The following is an 11878-nucleotide window of genomic DNA, read 5'->3' as shown; positions in this document are numbered from 1 at the left end:
TTGATGGCTTACAGCGGAAAATAAATACAGTGGTGGATCCCCAACACATTGCTGGTATGTTAGCAGAGGTTAAGCGCTATAAGGATAACAAGATTATTTTGAAACAGTATGCATAAAATGATTAGGTTGTTGACAATGGAAAGGTGATTAAAGTTCAATCTAAGATTGTTCCAGCTTTGTCTGACAACCATCAACCAATTGCCCGTCCACTTATAACGTTACAGGAGAGGAACATTATTTTGACTCGCATAAATCCTGGGGTGTGTATTCACCAAATCCAAATCCTTTACTTAGGTCAAATCCATAACCCAATTGTGGATTTACAATTTCAAAAAGAGAAGTTCGACCAGAAGAGGAAACTCGAAGGAGATAAGAATGGGTAATTCGATTAACAGATAAATTAAAGAGTATTTTAAATTTTAATTAATATATAAAAAAATGATTACCGATTACTTAAATAAATTCGGTAACTGCTGTTTACGTGGCAATAATAGAGATTTTAAATATGGTATGGTTTTCCATATCATAGTCGGACCCATGGGACTTGTTGGTTCAGCTCATCAAATAGGGTGCAACTTGGATTGTGGTTGGATCAATTGAACATAACCCAAAAGACATAGATATTATTATTAATTGGAATTATTCGGCTAAACTAAGTCAGGGCTCCTGTTTAAACTTTTAATATTTTTTATTAAATTTTATTAACTAATTTTAAAATTTCCAATGATTGTAATTATATAGTAAAAAGCATTTTAAAATTAATACTAATGAATTTTAAAATTGCAAAGATCTTAATAATTAATTTAAAAATTTTATTGATGTAGTCGAGTCATAGATATTATTAATTAATAAAATGATAACACTAATTAACAAAGTAAATAGTTTAAAGTTTTATTACTAATTGAATTAAACATATGGGTTGTTATCTTTTGTACGAGGTATCAATCATTCTACATTGAATGAAAACACAGAACATACGGGTACCTTATGGGATCCATGTTAAAAATGAAATGAATTTAAACCACCTTATTCCCTATGTAAAATTAATGGGCACCACTTCATTTCCTTTTTTCTACAAAAAAAAAAAAAACTTCTTTTCCTTTCATTTTGTTCGTTCTCCTTACCCAAAAAAAAAAGCGTTCATTCCAACCCTCCAACCCTTGGAAAAAAAACAAACAAAATGGTCATTTTACTAATTTGTTGTCATTCTATGGCATAACCCTAGAATTGGCATGGGTCTAATTGAGCTTTTGACATAAGATTTGGACAGTCTGAAGATCGTTTGGCAGATGCATGTCTTTCCGTGCATCGTTTCGGGTCTTTCCGCACAAGATTAAAATGTGAAAGATACGAGAAGCTTCAAATGAAGCTTCCCGAAATCAGCCCAAAATGGGCTTCACACGTCTTTTCGACACTGTGCCTTTCGGCAGCTAAATCTTCCATGTGTCAAACGGGAGTAAACCGATTTTCGGTCTTCTTGACTTGTAAACAGCCGAAAGATTGTGCAAAAGACATGTCAAATGGCGCCATAGTAAAGGAAGGTTGTCAGGCTAGAGTCCTCCCCTTTCAGACACGTGGCATCCTATTAATTCACAAAATAGGATTCAAAAAGTGGATAGTTTTACTCTTAAACATTCTCAATAGACATTTATTTATTAGCTTAATACATGTTTATCCATAAAATTTAATTAAACAAGTGGCATCCTAAAATTTAATTAAACATCTCAGAAGTAGGCTCATCCACTCTTAAAAAAACTGTCAAAGTGGTTACCTTCAGTCACAAATAAATTTTAATTTTAATTAAGAGTCCTACAATTCAAAAACTGATTATGCATTAAAGTTATGTAAATTACTAGAATTTAGTGTAATTAGAAAATCTATTATAATAACAATACTTAGTAATTAAATACTAATTATTGATAAGAATACAAGAAAATAATCATCACCATTACTAATTAAAAATAATATTAATCTTTAACTAAATAATTAAGTAAATATTACATTTTGATTAATCTTTAAACTTTTACACTAAAGATTTTAATTGTAATAATTATTATGATAATAAAATCAATAATTAAATACTTAATAATTACAACAATAAATAATTAACTAAATATTACAATACAAATAGTCTTTAAAAAATAAAGAAATAATAATAAAAAGTTAGACATTTTTTACTTAAACAAAATAAAAATTATCAAAAAATAAAAATTATCAAAAAATACTAGCCCCTACTTAGTACGGGATCATTCTCTAATATATATTAAAGGAAGGTCTTCGGGCAACAACCTCCACCCTTCACACACATGGCATTATAAAATTTTAATAGATAGAATCTTAGAAGATGTTAAACTGTCATTCTTAAAAAAGTCTATCTATTCACAAAAAAATTGATAACTCCACTCTCTTAAAATTCACACACATAGCATTTTAATCCCTAAAAAGTGGCCACTTCAAATGTTATGGTAGTAACTAAATTTTATTCAAACATAACCATTTCAAGAGTAACAATTAAATAAATAATTTAACTTCAAAATATTCAAAATATTAAATGAATAAAATAAAAATAAATGAAATTCATAAAACTGACTAAACAATTAATACAAATGGTGTGAGATGAAATAGTTTATTAATTGGAAACTAGATTTTAACATTTTTTAGGAAGCATAACCTAATTTAGCTTTTAAAAATAAATTTATCAAATAAATAATAAATACCAATTAAAGTGGGTTATCTCATTTAATCTCTTAAATCATATTAGAAACAAAATAAATTAATAGTGATTTTCAAACAAAGTAGGTCAGAATAGATTGTCAATTACAAAGATGTAAGACCCATGTTAATTTTTGTAATTTATTTTTTATAATTAAATAGTAAATTTCAATTAAATGACAATGTAGTTTCCCCTTAATATGGGGTCATTCTTTAGATAACACATGGTAAGTCTCTTAAATCAAATAATAAGCCTAACCTAAATGTCTAATATAAATAATTAAAAAATTAAAATAATTCAGATTAATGATCCTGTATGGGGTTGGTAACTCGTGTTTTTGATAACCGAGTCAATAAGACCCCATATTGATCATCTTCTCCACCTGTTTATAAAAAACGAGCATGTGGATTCATACTAGATGCCCTATAATAGAATTGGGCCAATATCCGCCCCATTGACAGCTCTAATTTCTTGCCTTTTCAAGAAATCATTTACATATAACAAAGAAATCATGTCAAACCAAGTTCATTTATTTGCACTCCATGCAACAAAATTAACACTTGCCTCATTTGCAAAATTTGCACGGCAATCTTCATATCTTAGTTGGGGGGTAGCCCATTTGCCATTTTTTCCCAAAGGCTGAGATAAGGAAAGGAAGGGAAACCTATCCAAGGTTAGGTTTGTGCAGGTTTTCCTTCTTTTTCTTTCAACCTGGGTGTCTAGGGTTGATCAATACAATTTTTTCATAAATGCCTCTTATCTGATAGTCACTTCAACTAAAAGACCATTGGAAAATTATCCTCACAAATTTGTATTGACCAACCCAAACATTGCAGGTAGAAACAACAATGGTACAAAAACACAACCTAAGTTGGCTAGGTAGGAATAGGATAAGTTTTTTTTTTTTTTTTTTTTTATGATTAAACTAAAATAGAAGATTTTACATCCGAAAGCAACCAGTCTGGAAGATAACTAATCCTATCAGACATAGAACCTCTAGCATGCTGAGCCATAGTATAAACTGCCCTATTAATTCTCCTATAAATATATTTAAAAAACATTATCAGAAGACTGTTTAATTTGCTTTATACAGTGCAAAATAGACCAGCAGGACCGTGATAGACAAAAGAGAATCTGAATCGGAATGAATATTCTTCCATGCAAAACATAGAACTTTTGCCTTAATTCAGTTTCCAGCACCTCCCAAAAAAGCCCCTGCAGAAACCAGAAAACTTTCATTAGAATAGCCATCCTTGACTACTACCATTCACTCCTGCATCACATTTGTTCCTGATCAGCAACTCCATCAGATTTATTATAAACTAACTGATCCCAGATCATTGCTGGAAAAAGTAGTTCTGTCATCCTTGTTCAGTACTTACCTGAAAAGAGTCCCTAGTAACCAAAAAACTGTTGTATTTCATATATTACTTGATTAGTAGGATTCACTATCCAGTATCCACATAACAATTTTTTTGTCTGTTACTAAAACAAAATCATTCCTAACATACCACAAATAGTAGAAAGCAGTAGCTATCCAACTCAGAAACTTGTCACTTTCTATATTGTTCTTCAAGTTTGATAACTTTTTTTATGCACAAATATCATTAAAAATTCCAATCAGAGAGGAAGGATGTATCTCAGACCATCCTTTCTGTTTGGCAAATTTTTACTAATAAATGTCACTGATAACAGGTATCTTCTACTTTCATAAATGATGAGCTTCAACCTATTTGGAAAACTTATACCAAAAAAATCTATTTGGCAAATGGGAGTGCTTATTCTCCATCCAATTAAATGGAATTTAGATCAAAATACATTTCTAGCAATGCTTTTGCAATCGAAAATTCTAAATTGTTTATTATCAGATGCCATACATTCAAAATATAACAATTCTTAATTCATTGGGTCAAAGTGGAAGAAAAAAAAGAATCCTCATTATAGTCGCCATATCAGACAACATTATCTGTTGAATGTTAAAGCTCTTGAATTAAAGCTTAAAACATGCTTATTTCAGAAACTCTGAGAAGGATTAGAGGACTGCCTCATCCATCCCTTTACCAAGTGAAAACTTGCCACAGCATTTTTGTTACTGCTATGTATGTCAGCTTTATGGTGATCATCAGATAACATATTGAAGGTACTACAACTAAGACATTCACATAACAGGTTGAAGACATGAAGGTTTCAGAAGAATCCTGACAAGTGGAAATTTAGGCCCATGACCAAAGACATAATAAGCTCCATACGTACTCATGGAAGATTTAGGTGACGACTGTCATAATATGAGGAGAGTCATGCAGAAACGATTTTATCTTCTTCCTCCATTTCATTTTCTGTCTAACAGTTGCCTGATTTGAAGAAGTGATTATGACTTTTTCCAACTTCGTTGCATTCTTCATCAAAAACTTCAAAAACCGGAGTTCATTCTCACATCCTAGAAAATTTGAGATCTCAACAGACTTGAGATGACACAATGTGAACTCTGGTTCCGAACCTCTTCCAATGCTTCTGGAATAAAACGATTTCTATACAACAAGCAAGACATGTTAGTTAAACAATGTACCTCAATAGACTTATATTAATTAACCTAATAAAGATCAAATCTAATATATAAAGTACTAGATGCCAGATGATTACCATAACGAGGGTCCTCCTTATATCTGATGGGCAGCATTGCTGGATGAAAGTCAAAATATATAAAAGACAATAAGCTGACATAGCTCAAACGTGAATTGATGGATAAAATACGCAATAAGCCTGAGACAAAAGTGTTTAGCTAATATACCTGCATTAATTCCATCACAAGGGCTTCTATAATAGGAGAATTTTCGAGCAAGTATCTTATTAATCGTAAGGATGCAGTGCTACACATTGTTGTCAGCCTCAAGCATCTAAGATTACAAAATGGAATGTGAACTTGCTCTAATACAGCTGGAGCTCCTGAGGCAAACTTAACCAATAGAAAAAAAGGATAAACTAATCCATTTAGATAATTGTGCAACTATGAGGCGAAAAAGAAAAAAAAATACAATTTATCTATTACTGTATAAAACAGATACCCCACTTCCACTAAACAATTGAAGCAGTCAGAGCATAAGCATGTGCTCTCTGGTTCAGATGAATCCCTTGAGAACTTGAAGCCAGTTCTTAGTAGATTTTTCACTAATAAACCCAATACTTAAGTCTATAGAACATTTTTGTGCCATTTAATTTTTGCATATTACAGAGATCAAGACGCATAACTCATGAATTATATAATGTGTACATCAAACTACAAAGTTCATTCATCAAAAAAAAAAAAAAAAAATCAAACTACAAAGTTGCCAACATAGAAGTCTCTCAAGCAATTAGCAATGTTATTCTGAAGAAAATACACCAGAGAATGTGGTATGCTGAGTTATCTAGCACATTAATTATTTCTAATTTTTAATAATATTTTGAGGAACTAATTTGGATCTCTGTACACGCTTAACAGTTTCTAACATCTCTAATTAATAACATGTTAAGAAAATCTTTATGTATAATTGAAAAGTCAAATTATACTTTGATGGTATAGATTCATCTAAATATCCTTGAGTGGTAAAATTTAGACTCCATGATTGAGAAAATTTCTTTATGTTGATATTACCATCTCAGCATTTGCACAAATATCATCATCATCATCTAAGCCTTGTCCTAACTATATGGGGTTGGCTACATGAATCTTGTTTTTCTGTTATGTCATTCCATTCTGTTAAGTTGTTCTACATCCATTATTAAATTATGAAAGCATTTGCAAAAATATAACAAGTATAAAAAAGAAAGAAAAGAAAAAGGAGGTTCAATAGTTTAACAGACATTTTTCTCATACTCATTTTCCTTGCCACTCCCCACACCAAAAAAGGAAAAAATGAAATGAAAGAAATACCCTTTTCACTTCTCTATGGAAGTCAATCTTTCAACTCTCATCCTTCACTGATTAAATTTATGACTTGTATGAAGTGCCATTTTTAATCCAATAAATGAAATAGTTGGCTAGGTATTTATGGATGATGAACAACCGAATACATATTATATCTTCAATCTGAATTCTGAAGAACCCACTACTAAAAGTTGCAAAAGAAAAGAGGGAAAAAAATTACAAGCACCCCGCAGAGGCAAATGCAATTTGATTGGGGCTTAGATTGGGTTAGAGCTAAGCGGGCCCAAGTTGCCCCCATGGCTAAAAGCCTAAAACTAATGATATCGTCGGTGAATGAAGGGAACAGATGATGATGATGATGATGAGTAGGTCCATGCTATGTTAGTTTACTACTTCAATTAAAAGAAAAGGAAAAGGAAATAATACCTCAAGCGTCCAAGGTGACAAGGTTAGAGCTTTTGCTTTGCCAAGACTTCTAAGAATCTTCATCATGCGTTGAGCATATTCTTCTCTGAACGACCTAAGTATCGACATCGCCATCGCTATGTCCGTCTCCATGTGATCATACATTATATAGATCTCATCTTCAATTCTCATTCCAATGTTAGCCTTGTCCAGAGAAGGCATGTCCAGTAGAGTATACTCATTTCTCATGGATCCTCCGCACCTGAAATACTTTAGGTTGGGTGTATCTATCTTGAAGTGGCACTCGCTGTCATAATCGTCATCAGTATCTATAACCAACTCCTTAAGTTGAAGAGAACTAATTAGGAGATACTTCAAAGGACGAAAATTGCAGTAGTCAAAGAACAAATTTTCCAAGACGGGACACCCCGAGAGGAAGTTGCTTATCGACTTATCATTCATGAAACTAATTGACTCAAAAGAAAGGTATTTGAGTAGAGGTAAACTCACTGAACCGGGTAAGGTTAGAGCAGAAAGTCTGAATGAATTAGACTTCAACTTCAGCGTCTGCAAGGAATTGCAGGTGTATATCTCACGGGGTAATCGAATATCTATATCACGAAAAGCTTGAAGTTGAAGTTCTTGAATATTATAGCTTATCGCAACGAGGATCCATGTAGCGAGGCTGTCAACACAACAATGTTCGTCACAGGAGATATTGAACTTCACTATGTCAGTTGTGTGGTTACGAAGCAGCAGTACCCTGGACACGAAATTCGTAAAGGATTGCTCTCTCCTACTCCTCTGTCCGATCGAATAAAACGAAGAGAATAGGTTGTGGTCAAAGTTTAGGTACTGAAGAGATTTCCAAAGGTGTCTCCATCTTCTGGACAAAATGCTGGTCCGAACAACATGCTTCATGTCGAGGAAGGAGAGGATATGGAGGATTATGTGGTGGGGTAAATTGCTTATTAGCATGTCTTTTACCTCCCTCGTGCTATCTTCATCGTTCGATTTCTTCCGTTCCTTTGTATTTCTTTCCATCATTCACTGGTTATCGCTCTTCACGAACCACTGCAACACAGAAATAATCACAACTCACATAGACCTGCAGATGTGCAAAGCAAAAACGAAAGCTGAGATAGTGAGAGCCTGAGACGAAACCCTAAGCAGAGGAAGGAAGAAAAGGAGGGGTCTGGAAATATTTGCCTTGAACCGGAAGCTATCTTCTTATTTTAAATTCTTCTCAAACAAGAAATACAATTCTTGTTTCAGTTTTGTCGCAAGCTGGGTCCAAGCCCATCCAAAACCCACAACAAGTCCGTAATTGAGGACCGTCTCAGCGGAGCAAGGTTTTGCTGCGTTCAGCGGACTGTGGAACGAATGATAAGGCTCAACGTCAGGAATAAAATACATGGGCCCATGAATTCATTACTTGGCGTGGAACTTCATCATTGGTTCCACAGCCCGCTGAACACAGCCAATGCGTTCAGCTAATCAGAATTCGTTTCAGCTACTCCTACTTGCTACATGTGATTTATCGCTACTGCCAGCTGGAAGACAAGCCAACTTGAGGAGCTCTAACTGTCAAAAGATTTCTGCACACGTGGCTACTTTTTGTCCTAATCTTTAAGTTGCTTCTAGATCCTTCTTCTCTTCCTCTCCCGCTGCTCTCTTTACGTTACTTCCGTCTGAAGCCGCCGTTAGCAAATTTTTCGGCTTTTCGCCATTGTTTTCGTTTTCTTAGCCGTATTGGTCGAGTTAGAGTCGTACTGGTGAGATTTTATGTGATATATGGATTTTATTTATGAGAAAAGGATAAATTAGAAAGACCTCCTTGTACTGTGGGGTAGTTTCTGTGATAAAAACTTCTTGAACTTTGGCCTTTGTCTAAAGACCTCCTTCGTTAGTATTTTATATAACTTTGAAAAAGATTTTCATTTGAACGTTTAAAATTTTTTAAATGCCTAAATTACCCATTTTATACTATTCATTGGCTTCTCGATTGAACCTCAAAGCACTCTACACCATGCCAAAGGGTTGAAAAGTTTTTGCATCATTTAGGGCTAAGCATTTGGACAAAAACCACTATAAAGACGCTCAAACCTTTAATCCCTGGAGATGGCAGCAGGTCCCCCACCTCTCCCTCTCACCTGCTTCAGGTATGATTTATACATGCACCAGGAAAAGAAAAAAGTGTTTTTTTTTTTTTACGTTTCTGTTTCTGGGTCTTCAAAGATTAACAAGGCTTTGCGCTTGATGCATTTGAGCGGTATTCTCTTTTTCTTACCCTTTGTCCTACTTGGCGTTGCTTAGGCAGTTGCTTAACAGTGATCCTTCAAATCCGGTCTTATTATCCAAGCTTGGTTACATACAAATGCAACTTGGAGATCTGGAGGGATCCAAGGCATTGTTCAATCGAGTTGAAACCTTGATGACGGAAGGTAACCCGGGAGCGTGCGTCATTGGATGAGGTACACTTTAAGAATCTCGTGAATAGGAGGAATAAGGCTTTGATATACTTGGTGGGAAAGGATTACGTTTCTGCCGTTAGAGGGTACAAGGAGTGCATTGAGAGAGATCCAACCGATGTGGTGGCAATCAATAACAAAGTTTTGTGCTTGATGTATTTGAGGGATCTCTCGGATTCAATCAAGGTGTTGGAGAATGCATTAGAGAGGACCCTGACCCTGACTGGGTACAGCTTAGTGGGGTATTTTGGTAATTTAATGTTTTTGTCATTGATTTAATGATCAAGGGGATCTTTGTCTAATGGCCAAAGTTCAGGGAGGTATTTGTCGCAAAAAAAAGTATAGTGGGGACTTTGTCACTGAACCCATAGTACAAGAGTGGTCTTTGTAATTTACCCATTAGAAAAATTGAAGATTGAGCTTTATGACATTTCCAATTAAAAGGTGTTCATTTAAGTTCAATTCAAGTATTATTTTTGGGGTTATGCCTAGTTTATCCGATCACAATCTAAGTTGTGCTTTAGTAAGAGTGGCCAATTTCTTATTCTCTAGATAAATTTGTATTTTTTTTTTGCATATTAATGCTAAATTTTATTGGTTTATTATTATTTTATATTATTTTTAGGTAAAATTATAAAAAAGCATCCTCTTATAACAACTCTATAAACCACCTTTGTGTTTTGACCTAACAAAGGCCTCCCCCCTATAGTTTTGAGGAAAAAAAAGTGCTAATACCATCTTTCCCTTGGCTCTTTAGTAATAAAGACATTAAATTTGCCAAAATTCTCTTATCATTGTTAATGTGTTATCATAAATAACTTAAAGTTTTAACTTTACCCACCACTAATTTATTTTGCTAGACAACTTTCAAAGAATAATAGTTCTCCTTATTCTTCTTAGACAATGTAAAAAGGCTTAAGTGAAGTAAAATTAATGCATTACATCAACATTTTTTTTTATTTGGAATGTTGACTAAAGGAAGGTATTTGCACCTTTTCTCAAAACAATAGGGGAGGTTTTTGTTAGGGTCAAAACATTGGGGAGTTTCATAGGATTGTTAGAAAACCCAAGTAGCTTTTTATAATTTTCCTTATTTTTAAATGAAATTTAAATTGATTTTAAAATAATTAAACTATGTTTAAAACTAATATTTTTTATATTAGTAAAAATTGAATTTATTTAAGTATATATTAAGTTTTTATTAAATTTAAGTTTCTTATGAAATTTAATTAACTATAAATTTTTATTTTCTAGTGGAACTTAAGTTTGTTTTAAATTAATAAAATTTAATTATAAAACTAATTGTTAGATAACTTTGTATTAGTTTTATTAATTTTAAATTGATATTAATTTTTAATTTATCTTAGTTGTTTTATTAATTAGATTCTTTTTATTATATTAATGAAAATATTTTATCAGTAATAATAATTAATAATTTATTTTATTTTATTTAACTTACTAAATTATTTTTATTATGGTTAATTAATTTTTATTATTTTCAAGTTGAATATAAATGGATTATAATTTTAAATGGAAGTAGATTATTTAGCAAAATAATAATTCATTGAATATCTCAATTTCAATATAATTATTTTTTACTCATAATTACAGTTTAATGCAAATATATACATACAAAGTTAATGAATTTTATGAGTAATGGAGATGAGAGAAAATTAATGGCATGAGTCATTGAAGGAGAGAGTTAATGGCAATAATTAATTAGGAGAGGTTATTACAAGAGCTAATGATTGAGTGAGTGAGTGAGTGTGTGTGTATGTAAGAGAGAGAGAGAGAGAATGAGTTAATGGTGTTTTAATGAGTGTTAAAAGTATTAAAGGTTATTGGTTAATTGAGTTATTTTATTCAATTTTAAAATTAGAAATTTCAAAAAATCCAAAAAAAAAAGATAAGTGGCTTTGAGAATAAACCATAGAGCAGGAAAGTGCCAGTTTGGACATTGCATTTTAATATATAGATATATATATTTGTTTTGATATCTATCATATATAGAAGGAACAAATGCTGGTTAGCTTAAGCGAGTTCGACATCGGTCAGGGCAACTCCTTTTTGAATAGCCTTTACACCCTTGCATTGGGAATATCTTCGTACTTATGTACTTTATTTCATGCAGAGATATTTCCGATGTAAGGTTCTCATTCTCTTCCATGAACCTCGGTTTTTGTAATTTTGTGCCAAGTTTTGTCTTTGGCTCAGTTTGGAAGCAGTATAAATATAAATATGTATAGTGCAAATATATACAAATATTAATAGTATAAATGTATACAAAATAATACATATAATACAAGATTTTATACAATTCCTAATTTTCTTATGGTTGTGTTTGGTTGCAATGCAAATAAATTTGCACTGATGCAAAACTATGGC

General features: G+C 32.5%; 1 protein-coding gene across 2 annotated transcripts; it reads right to left on the bottom strand.

Moving 5' to 3' along the window:
• Positions 1-3599: 3599 nt before the first annotated feature.
• Positions 3600-8491, bottom strand: LOC104612281 (FBD-associated F-box protein At5g60610-like). Of its 2 annotated transcripts, XM_088896797.1 has the most exons (6): positions 7533-8491; positions 7044-7364; positions 5502-5666; positions 5354-5392; positions 4967-5241; positions 3600-3928 (listed from the first exon to the last, which is right to left on the bottom strand). In XM_088896797.1, the coding sequence occupies exons 1-5, from the start codon at positions 8067-8069 to the stop codon at positions 4978-4980; spliced, it is 1326 nt and encodes a 441-aa protein (XP_088752923.1). In that variant the 5' UTR covers positions 8070-8491; the 3' UTR covers positions 3600-3928; positions 4967-4977. The 2 variants fall into 2 exon arrangements, with proteins under 2 accessions (XP_088752923.1, XP_010277955.1); XM_010279653.3 differs by having other exon boundaries at positions 7044-8491.
• Positions 8492-11878: the final 3387 nt, after the last annotated feature.

The sequence above is a fragment of the Nelumbo nucifera genome, chromosome 1 (assembly GCF_055504915.1).
Source record: "Nelumbo nucifera cultivar China Antique chromosome 1, China Antique-T2T, whole genome shotgun sequence".
In the NCBI taxonomy this organism is placed as follows: Eukaryota; Viridiplantae; Streptophyta; class Magnoliopsida; order Proteales; family Nelumbonaceae; genus Nelumbo; species Nelumbo nucifera.
The sequence above is the reverse complement of the archived record's forward strand: the minus strand, read 5'-3'. Positions and strand labels throughout refer to the sequence as shown.